Raw genomic sequence first — 27,864 nt, 5'->3', positions numbered from 1 at the left:
GACCTTATAATCAGATTTATGCAGACTCTGGCTGCAGTATGCTGCCATAGGAAAGCAGTGCTTTGAAAAACCTTGTTCCATTTCATTGTTCACCTCTTTCATCTGTCTTTTCACCCTCCCTCCCACTTCCTCTCCAATTAACAGTTTGATAACTGTTTTAATAAGCACCTGTTTGACACAGATGACCTGTGCTTTCCATTAGAAGTTGATTTGTTTGGCACAAGCCAACTACCTGTGTATCTTGTACATTGTTTCTGTACAACTTATCTAAGGCATGATTTTCTTATGCATCCACGCAGCTGAAACTGATTCTCATCTTGTTTACCACAACATCCTTCTCCTTGGCCTTGACAGATGCAATCTTGTCAATCTTATTTCATTCAAAATACTGCTGCAAAGATGATTTATCTCAGCTCATTCTTTTCACTTCATAGTTTTCAAATAGCAGCTGGTTCTCTACAAACTCAATTCACTCATTTTGATTCTCAGTTCCCTTCTGAGCCCTTTTTCCCTTGATGCCTTAAAAAAAAGCTTTGACAATAGTCAGACTGTCAATGTGCTGAAAACACTGCCTGGCATATTGCCAACCTTATCCCACTGTTTCTTCATGTTTCCTTCTCCTTTTAGTTTGTCTTAATTGCAACCTCTTTGAAGCAGTGACCTTTGTGTTCTGTATCTATACAGCATCAAACACAGGGAAATCCCCATCTGCTGGTAAAGATCAGGTACACAACATAAATATAAACAATAACGAAACCAAAGAGGTTCACAGTTTCTTTGAGAAAATACTGCAGGGCAGAGCCTGAGGGGCTGCCAGTTAGGTCAAGTCATACTTGTAAACAGGACTACATTTATGAAAACTATGCTGGCACACTCTCTCATTTCTAAAAGGCATCAACACTTTTCTAGGTAGCATTTCTGGCAAAATGTTATTTAAAAATACATTTTCCCAGACATAAAAAATATTTTAGAGTTAAAAAATTAAGAAAACTTTATTTTTTTTCCCCCGAGGCTGTTGGTACAGTTGTAAGCAAGAATCTCACAAATTACTGCACTGTAGCTTAAATTCAGAAGTAAATTTTACTATGAAGGCAACTATGGTAAGGGGAAACTCAGCATTACAAAACCTTTCCCCCCCACCATGTTGCATGAGTTCAAGTATTTGAAGTAAGCTTTTCTTTATTCTTTGTTCCACATGAATGAATTTAATACACCCAGTTATGCAACCCGGTCCAGCTCTCCCCAAAAGCACATTTCCTAACATTTTATCAAGGCTGATTCTTAAGGTTTCTGGTGATCCAACAGGTTGTTCTGTAGGCAAAACAGTCTGAACTGGATTAAATTTTACCCCTTTAAATTTGATCCCTTTGCTTCTAGCATACCACTCCATAAAACTCTCATCCATCCTTGCTTCTTGTCTAGTCCAAATATCCAGAAGCATGTGGTTTTGCTAAGGTGAGGCCATAAAATTCTTCTAATCTCTTCTCATAAATTGTACATTTTCTGAGGATGTGTTTTATAATTGATCTAGTACAAACTAGGACATGGGAAACTCATGATAAGCTCCCAGTTCTGATGCCAGATTTCAACTTTAAAAAAGCATTCTCTAGTGATATCAATACAGCTTCTCTTTTTTGTGATTATTTGTCTAGTTTGGGAACATTTATAAAGGTACAAAAATAAAAGATGCAGTTAAAAAATGTATAAAAAGATAAAATAATCCCCAGGGAAGTGGTGGAGTCACCATCCCTGGAGGTGTTTAAAAGGCGTTTAAACGAGGTTCTAAGGGACATGGTTTAGTGCTAGAATTAGGTTAGGTTATGGTTGAACTCGATGATCTTGAGAGTCTTTTCCAATTGAAATGATTCTATAATTCTATGTCCAAACTTTTCTTAAAACAGTCATACTGAATTTGCTTCTTGTTGTTATTTTCATAATTCCATTCAAATGCCCACTCTGGAAAGGGTCTTGTACAAAAAGAATTAAACATTGTCTCTTGACTATGCTTAAAAGAAAGCATGCTGAATGACTACATCTTCTTGCATGTTTTCATTATTCTTTAAAGTTTATGCAACTTTTTAACATCTTTAGTGTTCTTTATTTATGAGTTTTATCTTTTGCTGAAGGAAGAAACCAGCCAGCTACTAAGCATCTCCCTTTGTCTATAACATCACATCTTATCTACTAAGGTGTATTAGTTCAGGAATACATTCAATGTCAACTGAAATTTTTCTCACTAAGCTTTGGAAAACCTGGAAATCTAATGTCCTACCACTTTATTCCAAAGTTCTGTAAATGAATGTGAGTTCTTTTCAAATCCCTTGCTAAGTTCAGCATTCTTCTTTCTTTTCTTACCTGAAATGCTGTGTAGCTTTCCAAGATGTATTGTGGTTGTTCTCCCTACCTCCCACTAGTATTCCCTTGCCATTGCCTATTCTCACGAGACACAGAACAAACAGAAGTATCCAGTATTCTTCAGAATGTCTTTCTCTTCCTGAGCTATTGTGCTCAGTTAGAAAGGATTACTGTTCTAAACACACTCTTATCAGATATAATATTAACTTTATCATACTACTGCTCTTCCAGAAGAGGAAGAAAATTATAAAATGCACCCTTTTAATTATACTGTCCAAAATGACTTAAGACTTCAAATACCACTAAAATTATTTCTAAAAGGTAAGTCCTATTACCACACTACGTGTAATACCTAGCTAGTGAATCTCCATACAGTGTAACTCTCAGCATAAAGAGAAGAATATGTTTGCCTCTGTAAAGGAGATCACAGGAAAACTATGTTAAAATAATGGCATTGAAGAGGTTTGTACATTATTTATAGCAATATTTAGCAAATGGCCATATGCTTAAGCTACTGGAAAATAACTGCAAGACTGCCTGAAGCCTGCACCACAGCGAGACTCTTGTACAAGGTGACCTGGTATAACCAAACAGCGATGGCCTATATGCAACTGTAACCATCTTACAACGAGTCTGGATATAGAGAACATTCATTGGATGCTGAATGTTTTGCCTCAATACACACAATGAGACAGAAAGAGGGAGAAAGTGAACGTGTGCATCTCCACTGAATTACCTGCTGTGAGTAATCCATGCTCTTCGTGCAACTTGATGCCAGTGCACTACAGCAAGTCATGGCTTTACACAGCAACTCAGCTTTTTGTGCCCTCCCATCATTAGAATACCTTCTTAGTTGCTATGCCCATTTCTTAGCCTCCAGAAGAGCTTGATTTCTTATTATATATTCATCTATTCCAAGGCCCAACTTTTCAAATCTGTGTGTACAGATGACAATTGCATTTCTTACTTGAGCCTCATCACACAAAACTGATTTAAATTAGGGGTGTGTGCTGTGGATATGAGATTCACAGCATAAAAGTGCTAAAATCAGGGCTGAACAGCAGCTAAAAGCAGAACTAGAAACGGTGAGGTTTGACTTCCTTGGTCTGTGTGTATTAGAACTTGTTGCTGGGTTTTATTACCATGGCACTCCTAAAATCAAGCAAACATTCCCTCCAAAACCAGTAGCTTTTATAGATTTGCCAAGTTCCATTTTCTACTCTACTCAGAAATATGTTCTGTAAAAAATATGTATATTTTATATATAATATTATAAATATTATATATATATATGTATATGTGTATATATGTATATATGTGCATATATATTTTTTTATTTATTTTTTGTTTAGTAATTCTTAGAAAAACTTCACATAACTGTAGATATATTAGCAGGATGAAATGCAACTGAACTATCCTTGGACTTTCCAAACCAGTTGATAGTAACTGACAATAGATGTATTCCTAGTGTGCCACAACTACATTGGACAATATGTTGGCTTAACTCACCTTTATGAACTGCTCTGTGAGCATATGAAAATACTAATTGCCTCATTCATAATTTAAACTCAATGACACTATATCAGGGCAATGATTTAGTGAAACATATTTCTCTATTAGCTGGTAATTGGAAGTCGACCATGCTCTCTTCTGACCCGAGCAACAACTGTCAGAGCAACTTCAATTAAAAAACAAATTGAAAAGTCTCTCATTTAGACTTCTTTTCCAAATAAACTGAAAGGAACATTTTCCCTTAAAGAAAAAGAAAACACTGCCCTCCTTTGGATCAGACATAAATGCTCTTCATTTCAGAAAAAAAGCAGGAAAATTTCTTCTGGAGTGAAGTCTGGCAGTGAAGTATCACATCCTTTAGCTGATTCCTTTGTAAGGTCCATCTTGGAAGAGACCTCACAAACCATGGGCCACATTTTGTTCTAAAATACCAGAGTACAACTGTACTGTAGTTTAAAGCGAAAGCTGAGAGAGCTTGTTAGTTTGTTTTTGTAAGAGACTGAGAACAATTTTAACATTTTTTACAAGTTTGTAGACATACCTGAAAAGAAAAGTGAGTGGCATAGCAAAACAGAATTTTTGTCTGCTATTTCTAGATGTAAATCAATACGGCCTATAGAAGGTCATTAGAAAACAAGTGAAAGACGGAAGCTAGATAAACCATAATTAACTAAATTAGAAATGAGAGCAACTATCAGGGATCAAAATTTTGAAAAAAAAAAATTATCATGGTTTAAAATCTTACCTGAAAGATATCACCCTCAAAGCCACACATCTGATGCCATGTCTAACATGGACCTGGAGATGGGAATATTTCTTAAAAATTCCACACTTTATGCAGTAGTCCCTTGGAAGCAGTCCCAATCTGAATGACAATGGGCACACTTCTAGACACTTATTTATGGACACTACAAACCAGCTTGGCAATATCTTCCCTACTTTCAGTAGAGAGGATCATTTGCATACAAAAAAAAACAGAGTTTAGGGAACATGTAGGCAGCATTCTCAGCTAATCAAACAAAATAGCTGTAGAGATCTGGTCTACACACACGTGCAAAGCATACAACACATATAGCATGAATGATTAACATTAATGAATGTCAAACTCATCATTGAAGACTGGCTGCTGATTCAGAACACTGCTGGAGTGTGGAACTACCATTCCACTGGGATGTTACGCAAGGAAAGGGACTGAAGTCTGTTGGGAAAGTCAGAGATGAAGAGGAACTTCTATGAAAAGCATGTTTATTTTTCCCTTATAACACAAATACACCCTCCAACAATTTGATCTGACTAATGAGAAAGAAAGTGCTTTTAAGAGTCACATTCTGAGAAGTTGCTTAGGTTTGTTTTTTGTAGGTTTTTGTTTGGCTGTTTTTTAGGAAAACTGTTTATCCATTAATTTCTTGTATATGCAGACTCAACCTTCACTTCTGCCTGAAATTGTTCTGTTGGATGCCACCTCAGAAGTTACTGCATTTTATTCCAAAAGATCAAAACTCACAATGATATAAATATAAAGCAATTCTTTATTTTCAACTATGAAGGCATCATATTATGCTAAGTTTTTCAGTGTAACAGAAACAGAGTGAGGTAAGGCGGACTGAGAAGGCAAGAAAACATAAAGGCACACAGCAAGAGGGATGGAGCAGGAGCAGGGTTAAAGAAGAAGAAGCCTGAAGTTGGGATACTGAATAAAGTGTGCAGTAGAGCGAGGCAAGGAGGGGAGAAACAGCTTTGCTTTAGTCTACAGAAATTTTCTTCCCTAAGACACATAAAACCAGTGTTGTTCAAGGCTGCCCTGTATTTGAGAAAGTACAAAGCTCTTCTGTGATTAATCCTATAAAACCGCATTAAAGGTCAGGTTGTCCTCAGTGGCTAAAACTGCATTTCCTCAAGCGAAACAGGGGAGATCTGGCATCACGGGAACCTACCAGATGTGTTACTGCCATTGCCCCTGGCTTTTCACTACAAGAGAACAGCTTTCAGGTCCATTCCACATTGTGCAGAAACTGGAACTGGGGCACAGATGGAGGAAGACTTCATGCTGCTGCTTTACTTGGCCCATTTTTTGGCTAGTGCCAGAAAATTCCATCACTAGTGCAACTTTTCTGTTTCTTGGCTTTTGGTGAGTTTTTTGATAACATACATTCACACAGGATATGCATTGTTACTGCTGTATAGGCCTTGCAGCTGGCTCTCACTAAAAGATGTATCATTACACGTTTTGTAATTTTATCCTGGACTGCATAAACATAATCGTTTATTTATTTGAGCCTAAGCTCTTGAACTAATAGACTTTCATAACATCTTAGCTTTGACACTCTGTAAAAAAAGAAAAAAAAAAAAAAAAATAAATAAAAATCTTGGACCTGAAGAGATGTTAGAAGCATTAATGCTCATGGCTGAAGAATTCAAAGGCTAATAAAACAATCCCAATATTTATTATTTTTTGAGGCTGAACCATTTACAGAGTAGCATTTTTTAATCTTTGGGTTTGGCATTATTGTCACAACTTCATTCTTTCCTTCTTAAATAGTTTACTTGGCTTGGAAATCGAGTTTGTTCACTACATACTTACTGTTCTCTTTTCCCCCCTTCTGCTCTCATCTTCGCCAAATCAAAACTGAAAACCCCTAGAGTGATGACATTCCCACTGAGAGAAGTCGGCAAGGGAAACCCCACAAATATAAGAGATAATACCTTGTAGTGACCATTTCCACTCTCAAAAAGATTTTAAACTCCTAAATAAAACTCCCCACCTTGATAAAACATTTTTATGAATTAGATTTATGAATTAAAGTAACAGATTTTTTCCTCGATACATTCAGATACTTCTCATTTGTGTTCAGCTTCTGCCAGGGTTCACAAGTATCATTCTTTTAAACTTTCATTCCTTATCATAGGCCTTGCATTTTAAAAGTTTGAAAAAAAAAAATCACATCATTTCAGATTTTTTTTTTTAAAGGAAACACCAGCTATTCTAAGACTCATTATAAAACTATGGTCTGGGCACACTTCTATTAAAGTAACTGGGAAATGGCCTGTTTTATAGAGGCAAAAAGTGTGCTCAAAGATCCCTTCCTCCTCCAGAAACTCTTTTTTTTATACATGAGGTCTCTCTCAACTGAGATTTCTCTGCTATTGTATTATTATAAGCATTATTGATCATCAAGTCCATTAAAAGCATTAGTCACCTTAAATAATTAATCTCTCCAGACTAGCCTCAGCCACAGATGCCACCAGCAATAACCTTCCAGGAGACTTACGCTAAAGAAAAAAACCTATAGCTGCAGTTTAAATAAACAACATCCAAGAATGAACAAGGGAAAAATGATCAAGCAAACATGTCACATTATTACATTCCACTGGGGATTTCTGTGAATGACATATAATAATCTCAGGAGTTCTAAAAACCAGTTATATGACAACAGAAAATGAGAGATTTTCAAATGGGACATCCATATGCAAATGTCAATAATATTTGTTAAAGTATGAGACTTTGAAAAAAAAGATAAATACATGCTTAGACTTTGTGCTCCTCATTATCAGTGTATTAATATCTGACCGGTGGCTCACAAACACCTTATTCCACAGGGTGCTCAGGCAAAGCGCAGCAGCCTGTTTGCTGGCTTTGGCAAGTGTTTCACGTAGGTATCAGACTGTGAGGCAGGCAGCAGCAGAGACATTGGCAAATGCTGAATTTGTTTCAGCTAATAAGTCATCAGCGTTTAGGAATTCTGCCTGGTACTCTGGACCCAGACTCTTCACCATTTGCACATTACAGAATTATGAACAAGCAAAAGTATCCTGTAAAGAATAACTGCCTTGGTGGACCAAGTACGCAAGACAAGTGTGTGCAGTTCCACATGACCCTGTCTTCCAAAGCTTGTAGCAAAAGCAGGCATCACAGTCAAAGTCCTTGCAATGAAGCTGATCCAGCCCAAGGTAGGCAGAATTCAGACCATGAAGAGATCACATTTGATTTTTCAAAAAAGGTTGGAAATAGCAAAATACTTTAAAATATCTCCCCTATTTTTCCCATAAGTGCTAAGCTTCAGAGAGAAGATGTGGAAGAGCTGGTGGGCTAGCACACTGTTGGTCTGCATAGCAGTATCTGCCTTGCAGCTGCAGCATAGGGATCATGAAAGCCAACTTACTCTGCTCCTGAAGTCAGCATTAATCCTGAAGCCAGCACTGAAATCTGCGTTGCTAGGGTTCGACTGCTGAAGTACCCAAACTAGCTATCTTGGCACCTAACTGTTGTGCACGAAGTTTCTGTGACTGCATTGAGATCCACCCATTTTTGTAAAGTAAAATCTATTAGTATTGCATGAATTTAATTTACACATTTAAAATCTGAAGTGTTTTGCATTTAACTGCACTGTGGAACAGAAGCAGCATATAGGTTGGCTAGTTACAGACCTGTCGGGGATTGGCTCAAGGAGCACAGACATGAGTCCACCAAGCAACTGTACGAGCAGAGCCCATTTTAGTTGACATAAGTAGGCCTTAGTTAGCTTGTCTATTAGGCCGTGGGAAAGGGGGGAACGGAAAAGTACTAACTAAAGCAGGGTCAGGATATTTTTGAAGAGATAAGAGTCAGAAGAATGTGGGATGCGCATAGCTAGCTAAACCCAAGTAGGTGGAGTAAGTAAATGTGCTTAGCCTATTAGATAGAGACAAGTATGCATAATTATGGTATTTGGTATAAATGCACGCCATCTCGGGCAATAAAGTTGAAGTATGCTTTATCACTCATATTGGGTCGGCCGCATTTCTTCCTCCGTCCGCTCGGGTCTGGAACTCTGATGGGACTTTTCTCGGCACAGACCTGGAGGGCTCTAGGAAGGATCAAGAAGAAGGAAATGTTCTGACTGGTCACATTCACTTCAGAAGGATACTTGTGGTCAGACGCATTAGAGAACACTGTCAAAAGCATGCGGAACACACATCCTGGGACAGGGTATGCACTGCCAAACTCTCTGTATTTTGGTATTACAAAGAGGTGGAGAAAACATTAAGTATGACTATAGAGTGATGAAAGAAAAACCGATGTCTTGTCAGCTCCTACATTAGTACTCTCCAGTGAGATAACCAATAATTTCCTACTATCTTTAATTAACACAATGAAAAAATATTAGAGATGTAGAAAGTACTTGAGCCAATGCTGTTCCTGAATTAGTGCCACCTCTAGAATTAAGGATCAATGTAGTGAAGCAGGATGGGCTTTCATTCAAAGGGAAAAGCAGATTGAGGATTCCAAAGTCCAGTGAAGAGTCCTGTTCTGCTGCATGCTGCATATGCTGAGTCACCTAGTTAATAATTATGAGAAGATGTATCTGATGAAAGAGAAAGGAGCCGGAAACGGAAGAGGACATGCTAGTAAAATATAGATAGCCTCACCCACTGCCCAGTCACTAACTGGTTTTACAGATATCTTAACAGAGTTAAATTTTAAGGACTATTTGAAGTAGTGTGAAGCAGTAGATTTTTTAAAAGTTTGTCTTGATTTAGTGGGCAAATGTTCTACAAGTCTAGATAGATTCATGATAGGAAATCTGAGTAGAATGGACAAGTGTGAAGGAAAGTGGGTCTATTTTAAGGCATACATACCAGATGTTATGAACAAATAGTTTTCAGACAGCAGAGGCTCAGATCCAAATTAAAAAAAAAAAAAAAAAAATACTCATGCAGAAAAGAACAATATGCATGCATTTTTTTTAAATGAAATGTGAGTAGATGCAAATGCAAGGGGGCAGCTCTTGTGGATGGTTTCCAGGTGGACGATTTGGGATGTGGCAGCAGAAGCAGCATTTGCAAATGATGTTTATTTGCATAACATGCCCTCGAAGTGTAACTCAGCCAGAACATAGCTTGTAAGTATCTTACACCAGTAAGTGGTGAGTAAGGAGAAAAGGGGAAGGGAAGAAAGTGTATACCTAAGAGACTTACTGACAAGCATCAATATACCTCACTTTACAGGTTAAACATCCAAATGACACATGTAACACACTCCTGTCACCACCTTAGTAAACTGTTTTTCTGCAAGTAGGTTACTGTCATCCAGTGTCAGTCAGACTAGCTCTGAACATGTTGTGAATTTACTGACACTATTACTGCTTTATTAGCATGCACTAAACACATGCCACAGTTCCTTTCTGTCGAAGTTCATTAAAACAGAAATGCACTGGCAGCTGTCATTTCCTAACAAGACACGTATTTTTAAAATGCTGTACGAAACTGATACATTTGATTTGTGTAAGAAAAATAATTCCAAATACTTTGTTGTATGCTAGCAAGTACTGGCAAATTTATACAAATACAGTATTGTACAATATTACCCAATTGTACAGTCAGAGCTGGGTTCTACTCTTTACTCAGAGCTTATAGTCTTACTTGAAAAAAATACAAAGCAAAAAGAATATTTTCTGTTTTCTTTTTAGTTGTGCTGACTAAAAGCAGAAGGATCCACTATCTCCTAAGAATGCAAAATACAGTATTCCCATTTCAGAATCCTGTAGTGACTTACTTAATACACTGTGTTGCTTACATCATATACATAGACATTTGCAAAGCTTGTCTCCAAATTGGACTCTTGATTAAAATACTGTGTAACAAAAGCAGATGAGTGCATTAAGATTGTACAGTGCAACCTGACAGAAGATTGGCCATTACACCTGTCTTGCAACAAGGACCTAATCTATCCAGAGTACTCTGGCTCTGTCTCAGTAGTTTCTGAAATCAACAGAAACCTTCTTGTAATTAAGTGTTCTTTTGACATCAAAAAAAAAGGTACCATAGCTGTGGCCTCCCAGAGATAACAAATCAGCACTGCAACATGAAACAAGGGAAGCAGGTGAAAAGGGCTGTTGAACGTTTTGATGTTATCACTCAGTTCATAAATACAAGGCTGAACTCTACCAAAAAAATTAGTTGTATTGAGGTCTGCCTCAACCATGCTATAAGCACTGTTACACTGTTCGTATAAATAGCAGTCACACTACATGCTGTGGTTTAGGTAAAATGTTCCACAGAGCTGGATCCAACTTCCTTTTCAGGTCACTATTAAATACTTTTAATTAGGAAATAGTTACACAGTATTTACAGTAATAAAAATGTGAACCTACTAGCTGGCAGCTTTAGCTACAGTCTTTTAAACCTAAGCACCCAAACCCTTTTATCATTGTGTACTTTACACAAAGTTGCCCGACCAACTGCAAAATCCTGAGCTTGAAGAATCATTTCAGTATCAAACCTGAAGACATTCTTTGGTATTTATCTACTGCTTTCATGACCATCATATCCAGACAGCGATCTGCTAATGTGCTTGCTATCAACACTCATCAAAACTTTGCTAGCACGTGGCTACATCAACTGATGCTATTGCTACAAAGTCAAACCAAAGGCTCACAGGAGTGGCAGTAGGAGAGACTGCCCCCACACTTCCCCCTACCCTCAACCTCCTCAAACAGCTTATGCCACCTATTTCAAAAGGCAGCCACACAGCTGCTAGGTACTCTGCAACCTCTGTCACCTTAGTAATGAAACCCTCAGAAAGATGAAATTATATTTTATAACCAAATTAACTTTCACATTAGTGTCCGTTACTCCACTGAAAATATTTCACACATGGAAATAGCTGAATGCACTGTGATCTGACAGTTAATTCCATCACATGGCTTGCTTTTAAGCTGGTCAGAGTTTCTCTGTCTGCTGCTGCTCCTTTCTGTTCTTCCTTGTAAAACACACATGGTGACAGCAAGAAATGGGTACTTCTACTTTAGGCTTACATGGCATCTACTATCCAAAGACCTTATTTCACTTCAAAAATATCAGGCCACCACCAAAGAAAATGTTTCTGACCACTACACTCAGAAAAACAAACAAACTACAGATATAATTCCATAGTGCCTCTAAAATTATCAACACAGGCATATATTTAAACATGAAAAATGTTCAGGGCAAGAAAGAAACAAGATCATGTCTGTAAATTCCTTTTAGTTAGACCCCGTTCTCTCTGTTGGTAAATGAGTCTCCATTTCCATGAACAAGCTGTGTAGGTCTCCCACAAACCTAACTAGTTCCCAGGTCCTCATGAAAGGCAAAGGCCTTCTGTAAAACAGTGGAGCCCCAGAGTTCCATGTTGGTCTTCGTTTATATACCCATGCACATAACTAGACACGTACACCCAAACACGTGTAGCTATACTTTCCGCTCCCTCCTCCTTCAGAGGTACAGGCATTGATGGAGGAAATGGAGCAAGCAATGTGTCCAAAGGTCTTTCTTTCAAAGAGAGCTTCAATGAGCTCTGAAGCACTTGCAAAGCAACCTTATTTTTGAGCCCCGCCTCTGTAGGGCAGGAAGAAAAACTCCTCAAGTAACCTGCTCTTTTGTGTCACATGAAGTGGAATGCACTTGGCACAAAGTCAAGAGCTTGACTCCCTATATTGCAGGGATTAGTACATTTCACAGGAGGCAACCAAACTGTTCCCTGAATCAAGTTCTCCTTCATCCTGAGAAGTCTTTCTTACTGGCTCTTATTAAAATATAGCTTTTACTCTGCGTCACTTTTACTAATGACTTTGATCTAGACGTGAATAACAACTACACAACATCCATGTTCACTAGGCTACTGTGAGACTGTCTAAAACCAGCTAATAATTTACACAGAAATTGTATCTACCAGAGGAAGCCCATGTGGCCAATATAATAGAACAATATTGACACAGGAAAGAGAAGTTAATTAAACATTTTAGATGAGGACTACACAGTTTAGATGAGATGCAACCTTTAGTTCCACAGGCATGTGATTAAAAAAATTCAAAAGTAACAGATTATATAATTGCATGTGTTTTTAGGATCTGCCCTTCCAAACTGAGTCGTTGAAATGCTTCAACTGTACATAACATGTCTGAGAACAATAAAAGACATAACAAAGACAAAAGATCAAAATGTTTTCTAGCTTTGTTATTGTTAACATGAGGGCTTTGAAGCATGCTGTTGCATCACTGAAAGAAGAAAAAAAGCAGCAGATAGAACTCAGTAACCTTCTAGCTTAACAATTTCCGGAAAAGAGCTCAAGGTTCAGATGAGATATCATGCAAAGCAAGACGTGCGTAGTTGCCAACAGTATCAGATAACATCTGTGTGTTGGACTCATTAAAGATTTAACAAGAGAAGTCACGTGCACACTGAAAAATGGCTGACAACTACCATGCTTAATGCACGTCTCAAAAACTTTGAAAAACAGAAGCAAAATGGAGTTATCTGTGGATGAGGAGGATGGAACTTTCACCAACATTTCTTTGGCAGATGATTCAGGTAAGAAACTACAATAATCTACTGATACAGTACAAATTCCGTGGGCTGAATAATAATACTGGATGAGCACACAAATCTGTAGATCCTAATTACCAAGTGCAGTGTATTTTTAGAAATCGCCCTCAAGTAAACTTTCCTAGTTATGTGGTTAAATAAGCCTTGTGATTAAGGACTGAGATTTTGGGGGTGTGGAGGCTACCACAGTCTTCATGTAACAGCATACAGTAATGTACATTCACCATTTGAACACATATAGCCTTTCACTGTTTAGAAAGAAAAAGTTACAGAAATGTTAACTCAGTAGTGGCTACTATCCAAGAAAATGCAGATAGTGCTGGCCTTTCCTCCTGAATATGGAACAATAATCTCTTTTATATATTTTAGTGAGAACTCACAAGAAGTAATGCAAATTAATTAGTAACGGAAATGAGCTGATCCATTTAAACCCCCACTATTAAGGATTTAATTGTTTTAAAAGAAAATACAAAAGCAAAGACTTCCCCTCATACCCTTCTAGTTTATAGAGTTAAAAGATATTTGGGATAGGAAGTAGGATAGTTCTATAAACTAGAAAATGACATGAGTTAATATGAATTGATAATGAATTATTTAGAAAGGGGTGGTCAGAGTATCAACTTGATCGTGTCAGCATGGCCACCACAGAGCTGTGCTAATTTACACTAGGCAGGAATCTGGTTTGTTTAATAATGCAAGTCCTATTTTCCTCCTTTTTTCTTTTTTTTTTTTTACCGCTTCAGGAGTGTTACTATACATGCCACCTCTTCCTTCTATACACATACATATTAAAAAAAAACAAAAACAAAAGACCCCACACAAAACACAAACCAAACCAACACACAGTTCTTATTTTTGGAACACAATTTTCTTGTAATTTCCTATTAGCATGATGGTGCTGAACTGGATGCTTGAATGCAATTAGTTGATACAGCATATAACATAATAACATCAAGATGTGGTCAACACGAACTATTCACAACAAGATAAATTGGCAAACCCTGGTCCAAGTTGTGCAGTAATAGAGGGTTCTCCTGGCAGGGAAGCTGCCTTTTCTCTGTAGCAAGGTGTAGCACAGCAAGGAAAAAATATCCTATGACACTGTTTCATGACTTGCTGCACAACTGGTAACACAGCTAGAACAGACAAGGGGCGGCATACTAGGCAAGATTGTCTAGTCTTTGCAAGGCACCCAGAAGTAGCTGTGTTATGAATGACTCGGTAATACTGGATGGGTCTGAATCTGCCCTTTCTCACAGATTAGCGTTTTCACCATATTGCTTGATCTTTTGGAAGATGTCAAGCTGCTTTTGTTATAAGGCAAACACCCACTAGCCTCCTCTATTACTCTAACCTCAGCACCCTTGCAGCTTGGAAAATGTCAATACACATGAGAAAACAGAGGCACAAAAAAAGCAAAAACTGACACTGGATACCAAAGTCAGCCTAGGCATTCAGGGCTCAATACTCACCAGTGCCAAGCCCTGACAGATGTCACTATTATCAAAGTAGCTGCTCAGCTACAGTGCAAATAAGACTCTACTGCACTACAGAAACTGAGCACTTCAAATTTACTAGACTTCTGACTGCAGTAACACACCCAAGGTCAGAGAAAGCTTACATTTGTCTCACAAAAAGGACCATAAACAAGGCTTATTTATGCAAGATCTGGTACCAATATCAGAGCTTTTCCCCTAATAGTAAAGAGGTTGGGACAGTCAATCAAAAGCAGAGAGAGAAACTCAGAGTAACCGAAAGTAAGTGACATTTCCAGACAAGCTTTTAGCTTGAAAGCACAGAGGGAGAATCCAGTAAGATTTGTGGTGAAAATGATAATGCTGATCCATTTCTTTTGCCAGAAGGCAACACCCGGAGACTAGGGAGAAAGTGACATGAAAATTCCTAACCTATAAAAGGGATTATCATATACTTTGTAGGAAACAGTCTTATCTCTCTCAGTTGAAGCTAAGACTAGTTAGAGTAACTCTGGAGCACAGAACCTAACATATAGAATGGACCTTATAGTTGTAACTGTAAGTCTGGAGAAGAACATCAATTCCAGAAGAGCAGGAAGGATAAAAGGTCTGTTTTACACACTAAAAGAGAAAAAGATTCTTTAGGATGGACAACAGCAAGCTCAAGCAAGGAATAAGGAAACTGGGCTTGTAATAGCCTAGGTGATTCTATATGTGGACCTTGCCTGAGGATGACCTGATGTTTTAGAAGCAAGTGTTCCATTTTTAATTTCAAATATTATCACAAAGTTACACTGCCTGTAATGAACTTCCGTATGTTTGTAATTGCATAAGGCTTCCTCCCCCTCATTTCTTAAAATGTACTGGAAAAGATACTAAACAGATAAGCCGAACAACATGCTATACATGTACAATCTCCAGCATAACCAGAATACATTCTGCATATCAAAGTTTCTTTAGTACAGTAAAAAGCCATTGTGGCAAAGCAACAGGGGTTACTGAGCCTGATTAACTGACTGCAATATATGAATATTTAATAGCTATTGCTCTTTCAGAACAGCAGCAGTTCTCTATTTGTTACATACACAGGTATTAAAAATAAATCACCTCCATGTAAATCAAGATGAACATAAAATGGTAGCAAGGCAGAAACTTCTTGATAAGTACTTTAATAGCAATATCAAAAGCATTAATTAACAGCATTTGTGAAAATATTTTCACCTTTAATGAAAGGAATACCTTTCAATTTAGAAACTCATAGCACTTGATAAAGTTTCTTCAAACTTTAAACCAAAAGTAAACCAAATTAAACCAAATTAAACCAAATTAAACCAAATTAAACCAAATTAAACCAAAAGTAAACCAAAAGTAAACCAAAAGTAAACCAAAAGTAAAACAAAACAGTGAGATGATGCCCAACAGCTGCAAAAAAAACTCTGTATTGCTGTTCTGATCAATTATCTATATGTAAATCAAGGCTTGCTTTCTTCATTGTAAAGAACCTAGAAATTCTCTTACTCTTTTTTCAAATACACTTTCCAGAGAGCGAACATTAAGGACTACATTCCTCACATAAAACTCTCCTTTTAAAAAGCAGACAGAAATCCCTAAATGTTTAGCCCGAGCTTACAGAAAGGCAGAACAGTTTTTCATCTCATTAAGTTACCAGTAAAGATTTACAGAACCTTGTTAAAAAGTCTTTCGACAAAATTTGGTGGCAAACCTATAGCTGATGATTACAAGGAAGATCAGACTGTTGACAGGCCAATGTTATGTCACATGTGTTGGTATTCACAGCCTAAAGCAGCAAAGAGTTCAGTTGCTCAGTCTGTTTGAAAATGCATTTTTGTGGAGTCAGAGTAGACACGAGAACCTTTACACCCATGCACAATCTTTCAGAAGACAAGATGCAGTTATGTTAGAAGGACAGCCTCTTCAGGGTTAAAGAGGAAGTATGACTTTCTAAGGCTTTCTTTTTGTAGACTTTCTAAAGAGGCTGGATTTTGTTTCCCAAGTGTATGCTCACGGGTTACAGCATCTGATGAGGTTCCATTCTCACTCAGGACCAAAACACACACAGTAAGGACACAGACAATAGTTAGACCAATGTAAGTGAAAATAGCTGTTCATTTAGTATAATAAGGTTTGGTCAGAAAAAGTACAAACTAAGAACTACCTGAATTCTGCATTTCACAGAAGTCTGTCTTCAAGCTGTAATTGTAAATTTGCACACAGATGCGTACAAGGTTACAAAAGCTTTTTGAGTTTACTCAGAAAAAGTAACAAGAGTTGCAAAGAATTCTGATGTAAAGCAACATTACTTGAAAAAAATAAAAACTTCTGAGAGTCTGTCATTTCCACAAAGAAACAAAATGATGAAGATTTGATGTAAAAGGTCTTGAAAGTCAGTATTGCAAGGAAAAAGAATGAAGCCATTTGTATTGCTTTTTGTCTTTTTCTTCGTAGCAATAATTAGGCAAAGGAGAAAACAGTACAGTTCAAACAGCAAACTAATCTCAGAACTATGTACAATACCTTCTTCTGTTAATGAAAAGGAGAATACATGTCTATTCTAGTGGTGAACAGTGAAGCCTCTATCATCAGCCAGCTTACGCAGGCGTCTCTAGTGCCTGTAACATTGCCAAAAAGGAAGTGAAAGGCTTGTTGGTTTGCACTGTGTACCATGGAAAAAACAGGATGTACAGCAGAGTTTTAGAAATAAAACATCTGACAGCATTTGTCATTAGCAGCAAAGACTTAGAATCCAAGCCCAGAGCAATTAAATTCTCACCTATAGTTTTGTAACTGCACATATATATGCATCCAGCTTAACTATTAATGATACCTTATAACCTAGGGAGATTGTTGCTATTTTGAGCAAAAAATGGTCTTTCAGTTAAATTGAATAAATTAATTCCTTTTGCCAGCAACATCAGATAGTTTTAGGAAAGCTTAATTGGAACATGATATACAAGTATAGATAATTGCATTTGTAAAGTAAAACTTGTTCCTATAAATTTAATATAGAGGATTTATTATGAATGCCTCACCTGCTTTAACGAAATGAATAACCAAAGAGAATATATAATGAATTAGGAAGAAAGAAAGGGATTAGCACCTGTTCATAGTTACATTCAAGTCAGTTTTGACTTTAAGAGCTCTGACATATTCCTAAAAATTACAAGCTCTCTTTATAACTCTTTGGTTGGAAAATACACTTACCTGAAGTGAGTGATCTAGTGTGTAGTGTAAAACCAGTTCAATAAACCAAACAGTGGACCATTACTTATGGCAGTATTCAAGTATTTCTACTGATAAAGAGAATCCTCTCACTCTTTTAAACTGCAGAGTGGATATTAGTATGTTGTTATGCTGCTCCACAGGAGAAAACAATTTGTTTCTAGCATTTGTAAATACCAATTAATTTGCTTGATAAGGTATATTTTCTCTAAAGTAGGGAGCAGTAAGTTCGTAAACAAAACTAAAAAAGGCTCTGTGAACCCAGGCAGTGCCTGGGCTGCATATTCTAAAGACTCAAAGTAAACAACCACATAATGAAGTTGACTGATTTGCTCACACTTGCATGGAATTAGTATTAACCTGCTAATTTTGCCCCTCCCAGTGAGTGGGGAAACCACAGAGAAGGAAATGCTGCCAGATCCCTGTCAAACAGAAACCAGTCTATACAAGGATTGTTTCGGGTTCTCCTAGAACAGTCCCCAAACAAGACTTGCCATGCTAGCAACACAAATAACAAAGACTTAATAACACAGGAGTTAACAAAATACTACAGGCAAGTAGTATAAAAGTATAAAAGCAAGAACTATTACACAAGTGCTTGAACTGGCCTCCTCCAGTCAAAGGGGCAGCAAACACACTGCTAAAATGCAAGGTACTATTTGGTTGCTCTATACACATGCACACGTATGCCTTCCCTGGGATACATGCTGCATTATAAAAGGAATCTTATTGGGACATGCTGTAAATCCCTGAAGTTTCAAATTCAAAGTGCTCAACAAATTTAATTGGTGATACATTACCCAATGCAAGATAGGTGAGGAATCTGAAAATCAAATAGGCTATTCACGTGATATGCTAAGCTTTTGTTGTTTTAGTTGATTTCTCATACAAAAAGGCTTTGGGCTGTGGGATTTTTTTTTATGTGGTGGGTTTGTTTTGTTTTTTATTTTTGTGTGCTTAAATCAGGTAATCCATCTGAAATTTAGAATCCTGGGCTTGACTTCTTTGCACTGAAAAACAGAGGGAAGGTTGGAAGATAAAGATTTTTTAAGGGAAAGCAAGATGCGCCAGGTGTTCTCTTGTGGAATTTGCACCCGGCGCAACACTCTTGGTCCCTGGGCTGTGCAGACCAAGGATGTGCACAGCAAGGTTGCTCCCTGCTGGCTCAGCACTTTGGTATCCTGCCCTTGGAAATCAAGAGGTGAAGGACAGCGAAAGAAAAAAAGTACATACATGGATCTTGCCATAATGAGGAGCTGAGACACAGCCAGGTCACACAGAAACAGTATCTACATGTTGGGGCCCAGGAGCATGGGCCAGATGCATGATTTCAGCTACTAGGGTAAAGGCATTCATATTAAGCACTTAGAGTAGGAAGATGCATTGTGTGAGATCCAGTCTGTCTGCTATACTGTAGTGCAAACCTAAGGAAGCATCTGTGCAACTGTTGATCACTACACAAGTAACGCACAGCACTACATAGACTAAAGATACCACCTGTTCTGTGCTCACAGCCCCCCTGTAATGCTAATGGTGGAGGCTCACATAAAGACAATTCTGTCTAGAGGAAAAATAAAAAGACCTCCCACACAGGTTAAATTCTGAAATGGAGTTTCAGCCTAGTGCTCATGCTCAAACATCAAAGAGTTATGAATCAAAAGAAAATACTACGGTCAGAAACCACAACTATGCAAAGTAGAATGAAACCTCAACAGTACATGTACCAAAATGGAAACAGTAGGTAAACCAGCAGCTCTTGGAATTGCTACTCTGTCTTGGCTACAACAGCATGAGAGCCAATATATCTAGTTTCCATTCTGTCCCATAATTTAATGTCAAGGATTTTCCCAATTTGCTAATTTTGGGATGGTTTAGACAATAAACTGCAAACATAACGTGAGCAAAGTGGAATTTCTGCAGCAAATACATTTCCCCAAGATAAGCCTGCAACCATTTTTCTTCCTCTCTTATAGTATAAAACACAGCAAATTCTTCAGCAGGTAAGGAAGCTCTCCATCCATCTGTGTCCACCTGCAGACTCTGGCCATAGTTTTTTCCCCATTAATCAAAGTGCTGGATACTGTCTTGCTAGAAAAAATTATGAGAACCTGTTGATTACCAGGCTTGTTGCATAGCGAGTGCAGAAAGCAAGATCATAACAAACTGAGGAGCCCCTATCATTTTAAAACCAGCAATCAAGGAGAGTTACTAAAAAAGCTCCTGAAGCCCAGCCAACATCCGAGAGGACCGCTCGCAGGGATTGAGGACGATTACTGGGTTAAAAATGCCTTTAGTAGAGAAGGTGAGATACTGTCAAACAAACCAGCTAATGGAGCTGAGAACAACAGACTCATTTTCCAGTACAAACAGACTGCAGGACTCTAATTAAAATCTGTTGTCATAACTTGAACAGCATTCAGTCTAACGTGAATTTCTCTAATTGTGAGGTTAAAAAATTATTTAATTAACATGATATTAATAATACTGCAGAGGCAGCCAGATGTAGGATATTAGAAAGACATACTTTTTGAAGTGTATTAAAAATACAGTAGAGGGCACACTTCACAAATGCCTTTATTTTCCTGAGTACACAGCATCAAGTTATCTATTTATAACTGCATATATTCCTGCAACATACAGAGACACTATGGATCTGTTTCACAACATATAACTCAAGCTGCATAACACCTATACAGATACTACAAACTGTGCAATGCAGTCACTTCAGTGGCGCCACTAAAATTAGCCCAGGTTCTGCGTGGCACTGTCTTTAGCATGGCTCACAGGTTGTCCTAAGGGAACATGTTGTTCCACAGGGAGCAACAAGTTCTGCAAGGGTTATTTCCTCTAGGGACCCAGGGAACAAACACACAAAGAGCAGGGTGAATTTGGAGCTGTTGTGCCTGACTAGATGAGAGCAACTATACAAAGTAACTTAGGTTTCCACATGTGATGTGTAATGCTGTGAGACTCAGAAGCAAGGAGCTAAATCACAGGTTTCTCAAAAGGCTTATCTGCTAGACTGGAAGCAGTTTGGCCAGGTTTATACAGCGCTGAAGCAGAGCAGGTAAACTGTCTCCTCTCCCCAGGAGACCCACGCATGAACACCTGAAAGTTAGCAGTGACCACCCACTTGTGACTTTTCTCTAGTGCTCCTCAGGCTTTGCCAACCTATGTAAACCTGCAAGAGTTACATACTGGAGAACATGTGCCTTAATTTCTTCTGAATGGAATACAGACCGATCAACTGCTGGTTGAGGACCAGCGCTCTCAACAGCTGTCACCAGCATATGAGTACAAACCAAATGTATCAGAAAAACCGTGGATGCTTATTTAACCGCACACTTACTTCCATGATTTTGCCTGCAGCTCAAGGGCTTTAAGGGGAAAGGCCCGCAGACGGCTGGAAAATGCCGTGAGGCGGGCAGGGTGTGCGCAGCTGCCCGGGACACCGGCGCGCTGCTTGCTCCGCACCCCTTGTGCCTCCGCCTCGCCGGCAGCGCCTGCGGTGGGGCGGAGCGCGAGGCGCGGCCGTTGGCGGCGGGGCTCGAGGATGCCAACGGCCGCGGCTCGCGCCCCTGCAGTGCCGCGGGGCATCCCCTGGGGCCACGGGCAGGTCCCCCACCCGCTCTCACCCCTCCGGCTGCGCTGGCGAAGCGGCAGCCATCACCGCGCCCGTGCCGGTGCGCCCAGGAGCCCGGACCGGTGCTGTGCGATCTGGGTGCCAGCCCGAAACGCGCGGCTACCCCTGGATCGCTGCCCGGCGCTGGCGCGGTGGCCGCGCGGCGTACTGCAAGCAGCGCGTTGTTCCTGGGCGGGGGGGGCTGCTTCATCGGCGCTTTCAACACGTGTGAGCTGTCACATCAGCCGCTGAGCAGCAGCCTCCCTCCCAGGCGTGGGAGCGCCGCGCCGCCCCGCCCCGCCCCGCCCCGCCCCGCCCGGCCCGGTGCCGCGACAGGGAGCATCGCAGCCCCCAGCCGGCTGCACCCGAGCAGCCCGACAGGCGCCCTTTCCTCGGGTAGCCGGGACCCGCCCTCCGCACGCGGCGCTGGGGGCAGAGCGGCCCCGCCCGCCCCCAGGGAGGTGCCGGGGCCTGGCCCCACCCCGCCGGCGCGCCTCGCCCCGCCCATTGGCTGTCGCGGGCGCTGCCCCATGCGCGCGCAGGGCCCGCAGCGGCGCAGGCGCAGCGGGGAGCGCAGAGCGGCGGCTGGGCCGGGGCGCGGGGCGCAGCCCGCAGGGAGCCGGCGGCGCAGGTGAGGACGCGGGGCGGGGCGGCCGGGCTTCGGCCGCTGCCGGGAGGATGCTCGAGGCCGCGGAGCGGGCCCGGCCGCCGCGCAGGAAGGGGCCGCACGGGCAGGGCCGAAGAGCTGCTCGAGGGTCTTGCGGGGAAGCCCTTTGCGGTGCTGCCGTCACCCCCGGGCCGTCGCTTCCCGGCAGCGGGTCCGGTGCCCCAGCGTTGCCGTGACCCGTGATGTCCTAGAGAGAAGGGCAGGGATGCGGAGCGGGATGCACTGTGAGGTGCAAAGAACCCTGCGGGCCTGCTGTCCGTGACACGGTTGCCCGTGGTCACAGCAAAACGAGGGGGCAAGGAGGGGGCTTCTGCTTCTGTAATAGCCAATTCCAGAAAGATCGGTGCTGGGAATAAAGCAATTACATCATTGAAACACGGGGTTATTTAATGTGTTAGAGAGTAATCTAGATCAGTTTGGTTTTGTAAGCTCTTATTTGCATGCCACATAGGCTCCAACAAAAATAATCAAAGGATGTTAAAACGTATTCATCTGCCATAAGCTTAAATGCTGGCTTTTTAACACCAATTAGCAAAATGTAACTAAATTGTACTTACAAAGGCAGTTACATTAATGGTTGCCCCATTTTTTTTTGTGTATTTTTTTTGTTTTGTTTTTATTGTTTTGAGCAGAGCATCTTACAGGAAGACTCTCTTCAAAAGAGGAAAGGGCCCATTCTGCAATGATGAATGCTGACATGGATGGTATAACTTCTTAATGTTATTCTTCTTCATTGTTATTTTTGCTAGTTAGTACAATTTCCAACTGTTACAGATGTTGCATTAAAGCTACTATGATTTATTGCAGCTGTTGAGGCTGAGAATCAGGTGGAATTAGAAGAGAAAACACGGCTTATTAATCAAGTTTTGGAACTACAGCACACACTTGAAGGTTAGCAGTTTGAGACATCACGATTTTTACAAGTACACAATAACCAGCAAAAGCAAACCTTACTGTTTTGCTCTACCTTAGTCAAAGTGTCCAGAAGCCTGTCACTTTTGCAGTTGAAGGTACATTAAGAAAAACACATTTTGGAACTTTTTTTTTCTCCTTCTTTATGCAATGTAATGCTTGCTTGACTCCCATAATACACATCAAGCTGCAGGGGCAATATGGTTAACTTCCCCAGGCTTAGTAGTTGACATACATCTTTGAGTCTGCTCATCACTGAACTTTTGTTTCCAAATAGTTTAGCTTGCAATGGCTTAATTCAGAAATTCAAGGAAAGGTATAACTTACACAAACTTACTGTTAGTAACAATATCGTAAAAATATTGTACTACGAAATAATACAGGAAAAATGGGCTTTAGAGAAAACTTGTGAGCAGCACAGTGTCCGATGAGAGAATACCCTATGGCAATGTTTCCTGCATTAAAAATGCAAATAGTTTGATGTAGGCACATAGAATATATTCATTATTGTATGCAACAGTGTCTAATATTTTTCTTATAATGTCACCTTCGCAGATCTCTCAGCACGAGTAGATGCTGTTAAGGAAGAAAACTTGAAACTGAAATCAGAAAACCAAGTTCTTGGACAGTATATAGAAAATCTGATGTCAGCCTCTAGTGTTTTCCAAACAACTGACACAAAAAGCAAAAGGAAGTAAGGGCTGACTCACAGATGATGTCATTGTATTGCTGCTGTCTTTTTTTTGTTGTTTTAATTAGCATAGGCTACATGAGCTAAAAATATTTTAGTTTGTGGCTTTACTGGATACCTGAAGATTATAAGCTTTGTTGATAAACAGAATTAAGAACATTATCATGAACAGGAGACATAAGTTTGTGTATTTTTAAGATTAAGCAATGTGCAAATGAAGTGTAGAGACTTACTAAACTTTCATATTTATTTTAAAAATGATCATATCTTGTTAAAAATTGAATTCAGTTTGTCAGTTTAAGCAAATGACTGTTGGCACTCTGAGGTCTTAGTGTAGTGTTCTTGACTAGCAAAATAATACAGTTACAATATTGTGTTGAAACTTTGATAAAAACGTGCAAAATCTTACTGCATAGAATCATAGAATAGTTTGCGTTGGAATCACATTTTTCACTGCAAATATATTCTTGTTACTAAATAGTACTGTCCATAGCTCTGCAAAGCAACTTTGAACAAAAACATATAAATCAATTAAGAATTTCTATGAAGTAATAAAAGTATGGCATTATTTGCAGGGCTTGTGTACTGAAAAATACCTAAGATTTTTTGGGAAGGGAGAGAGTGGCTTGCATCAGGGAAATACCAAATTGATGCAGTATCGGAGTGTTTATAGTTTGTAAGATGAACACTTCAGACCATTTTCACTTTCCCGTTTTCTCAAAGAATAATCAGGCACAGCATTATATATATTTATATAAATATATATGTATATGATCTGCTTGAAGTTTTTCAGTTGTGTGATGAAGATTTAAGTAAAAACACGAGTAACAAGCTTTACAGAAACAGGTCAGCAACGTTCCTCATGCTCATGGTGAACAATCTGAAGCGAGGAACTGAGAATGAAGTGCCAAACTTGTCTTTGCTTCAGGCCTTAGAGAAACTGTTTTCCTGCCCAGAGCCTGAGCCTGTGAATTGCCTCTTGCAGCATTGCACAACAACATCCAATGCAGAAGACTCCACTGGAACAAGGGTGGCTTTTGCCTCTCAAGTCTGTGCTGCTCTGAGCAGTGCCTTGTGTCAAGGTTTTTTACTGGCTTGGCTGTTTGTTAGCAGGTTTTGTAAAGCAACTCAGCCCAGGTTATGGGTTTGAGTACCTCCCATAGAGGCAGCATGTCCAGCATGGTCAGTATTAAGGAAGAGCAGAAGTTAAGATATGAACAATGATGGAAGTTTTAGCAGTACTCAGCTGAATGTTTCATCTTGCCATATAGCAGCATTGCGGACTTATTTATGGATCTTACCTAGAACTGAGGTCTTTTCCTTCCATAATGAAGCCATTGTACTTTACCTTTTAACAAAAAAAAAAATCATTAGTTCAAGGGTCTCCTTAAACCTTGCTGTGATGATTCTGTAAAATACAGCTGCAGGAAATGGATGAGTGGATGTTATAGTAGAATAAATCCCTCTCAAATCCCAAGTTCCTTGGCAGCTAAGCACTGCTGTGTCTCAACTGCAAGATGACATTGTGAGGTTCCCCCCTCCCAAAGGAGAGGTCTCCCATTTCTCCCCATTATAGAATAACTGCACAGCACTCCCTGGAACGTCAGCAATCAAATGATTGCAAACAAAGCACTAATAGTTAGGTCTTGAGGGCTGTTTAAAACTCTGAGTCAAAAAACCTGATCATGATAAAGTTTCACCCACCAAGTCAAAAATGGCTGATATCATGTGTGTCATGGGGTCCTGTAAACATGCAGAATTATTTTTAATCTTTTATGGATTACTCTCTCACTTCACTGCTATCTGGAACTCTAAATACATCCAAGAATTGCTAGCAGGTAGAGTAAATCACGTGATTAGTCCAGGGTTTGAGCACTAAAAAAAAAAATAAATAAAAGAACCACTACACCAAGCACTTACTTCTAAAGCTTGCGTTACATGACAGCCATCCTAGCTTTAGGGCCGTGTCACTGCACATCTCCATCTGCACTGTAGGAGATCAAGTGGTAACAGAGCATGCGCTTGTTAGACTTCAGCAATTTCCTGAGATCAAGTAATCTTAAAGTCATGGGGTTTGTATTGTAAGACTGGATAGTGATATTTTATCCATTGGTGTGTAGAGAAGTCGTTTCATGTATATACCATTTTACATCCCACTACTGTGGCCTACATTTAACTTATGAACATTAACAACATGTTGTATTTCTGACTTTACACTAAATAAAAACTTTTTATTTGTCTCTATTAGTCTGGTTTAACATTTGTAAACCTGTAAACTTCTCATAACTGTCTGTTGTCAAAAGGTGGCAAAGTAGTAGGGTTTGCTGTCATTTTAATTGTTCCTACATAACTGAAGTGTCTGAAAGACCAGATGTAATTAGCAAGTATTGAGATGAAACATGAGTTAATTAACCTGTTTTCAGTAAGCTTCCAGTCCCCCACTCACTTAGTATTTTCACCCAGGAGTCTTACATTTCTGTATATTTCTCTTGTAGCTAAAGGAAAAGGCTTGGCAGTCTGCATCCAGAGTTGGCAAAGCTAAAACTTGTACATCTCCACATGGTAGAACTTTAAGCCAAATTAGAAGATGCTAACATTTCCTACCCAGGTAATGAGCTCTACATCAGTCAGAAACTATAATTATTACTTCATCATACCTTCATGAAGCTGGAAGCTAACTGAGGAGTAGCTTCACTTGTAATTAACTGAAAAGCTCTCAGTCCTACTTACCATTCCATGAATACAGAAATTTCTCAGCATAGGATTTGGTGTCCTCAGTAAGACGACTTTATCAGGCTACAGTGTAAGCAGTGGGAGAGCAGGCTGCAGAGGTGTGATGCATGCAGTTCCAAAGGTGACTGAGTTTTTAACAACAAAGCATCCTGGAACTGGATTAGCATTAGTTTGTTAATTTCAAAACCCTTTAAAGCAGGTTTATTGTGGTTTGTTTGGTTTTTAATATACAGCTGAACTTCAACATAACAAAGGTGTTGGTTTTTTACAATGTGCAGTTTATTTAAACTACATTATGAGAAAGCCCAGTTACATCTGTAAAAAAAAAAAAACATCAAAAATTTTTATCTATATTAATAAAATTCATGTTAAGCAAGAATTATTAAATATTTTTATAGGAAGCAATGTACACTTAGCAAGTATTCTATAAATAGAGGTTATACCACTCTGGGTTGGAACATGAGAACTATAAAAGTTTGAAAAAAATCATCTGTGTATCACTTCTGCAGATTTGATATCTGCATTCCAAAGTAAAACAAGTCACAATTACCACTTGTTCTACAAATATTCTATTTTAAAATATCTCTTAAAAATAAATTACTGTAACCAATATCTGAAGTGAACAGGTGACCACCCATGTAACAAGATCAACTAAAACAAATAATTTACAATAAAAATTGCTGCTAGCACTAAATCATCATACAAAACCAATTATTGCTCTGCACAGAAAAAAAAACACCTTTTCTCATAGCAATGTGAACTGCTATAGATGCTACATCTCTACTGTCATCCTCTTTTAGCTGAAAAGTATAAATAGCTAATTTTGTGCTAGAGCTGCAAAAATACTATAATGTTTTAAAAAATATTTAGAGTAAGCTTATCTCCAACTAATTTCTAGTAATCTTCAACTCTTAAGAATCTTCACTTTAAAAATCAGTTGGCCGACTTGCAGTTTCACTTCCATTCTGAATTCAAAACATCAGCTAACTCCTCACAGAGAATATTTCTCCTTAAAAAAAGGGACGCAAGGAAGTCTGGGAAGATTAAAAGAGGTTAGACAATTAAAATAGGAGGTTATGTAGTAATGAGCCCCACTTTTTTCTTTCAGATCTCAGGAACTTGGATGCCGTCAGGCCCACTGAAGTGGCATACCCAAAGTTACTATTATCTAGACATACAAATACTAGCTGGAAATAACTCAGTCCTTTCGTACTCTTCTTTTGCGCACTGATTTCAGTGCATCATCTCCAGAACCTGTGCTTTCATCAGCTTCTTTCATCTGGGGAAAAAAAAAGGGGGGGGATTAAAATTTTAAACC

At 39.3% G+C, this 27,864-nt stretch overlaps 2 protein-coding genes and 1 long non-coding RNA gene across 8 annotated transcripts in view; 1 reads left to right on the top strand and 2 right to left on the bottom strand.

The window, feature by feature from the left end:
• Positions 1-21,464, bottom strand: part of LOC110356966 (uncharacterized) — a 61,837-nt gene extending 40,373 nt beyond the window's left edge. Inside the window, exon 1 of the long non-coding RNA XR_002410349.2 lies at positions 21,271-21,464. This is a non-coding gene — a long non-coding RNA (uncharacterized LOC110356966). The remainder of the gene's footprint in view (positions 1-21,270) is intronic.
• Positions 13,035-26,053, top strand: SCOC (short coiled-coil protein). 4 transcript variants are annotated; one of them, XM_005499882.3, is made up of 4 exons: positions 13,040-13,191; positions 22,843-22,914; positions 23,018-23,101; positions 23,678-26,053. In XM_005499882.3, exons 1-4 carry the CDS (start codon positions 13,092-13,094, stop codon positions 23,818-23,820), a joined length of 399 nt encoding a protein of 132 aa, XP_005499939.1. In that variant the 5' UTR covers positions 13,040-13,091; the 3' UTR covers positions 23,821-26,053. The 4 variants fall into 4 exon arrangements, with proteins under 4 accessions (XP_064918083.1, XP_005499939.1, XP_064918085.1 ...); XM_065062013.1 differs by lacking the exon at positions 13,040-13,191 and adding an exon at positions 22,026-22,174; XM_065062011.1 differs by lacking the exon at positions 23,018-23,101 and having other exon boundaries at positions 13,035-13,191; positions 23,678-24,054.
• Positions 26,054-26,803: 750 nt separating this feature from the next.
• CLGN (calmegin) overlaps positions 26,804-27,864 on the bottom strand; it is a 68,097-nt gene continuing 67,036 nt past the window's right edge. For all 3 annotated transcript variants that reach the window (XM_065062007.1, XM_065062009.1, XM_065062010.1), the window contains one exon: positions 26,804-27,825. In XM_065062007.1, coding sequence (XP_064918079.1) covers positions 27,745-27,825 — 81 coding nt within the window. In that variant the 3' untranslated portion in view covers positions 26,804-27,744. The remainder of the gene's footprint in view (positions 27,826-27,864) is intronic.

Source organism: Columba livia, chromosome 4 (genome assembly GCF_036013475.1).
Source record: "Columba livia isolate bColLiv1 breed racing homer chromosome 4, bColLiv1.pat.W.v2, whole genome shotgun sequence".
In the NCBI taxonomy this organism is placed as follows: domain Eukaryota; kingdom Metazoa; phylum Chordata; class Aves; order Columbiformes; family Columbidae; genus Columba; species Columba livia.
The sequence above is the reverse complement of the archived record's forward strand: the minus strand, read 5'-3'. Positions and strand labels throughout refer to the sequence as shown.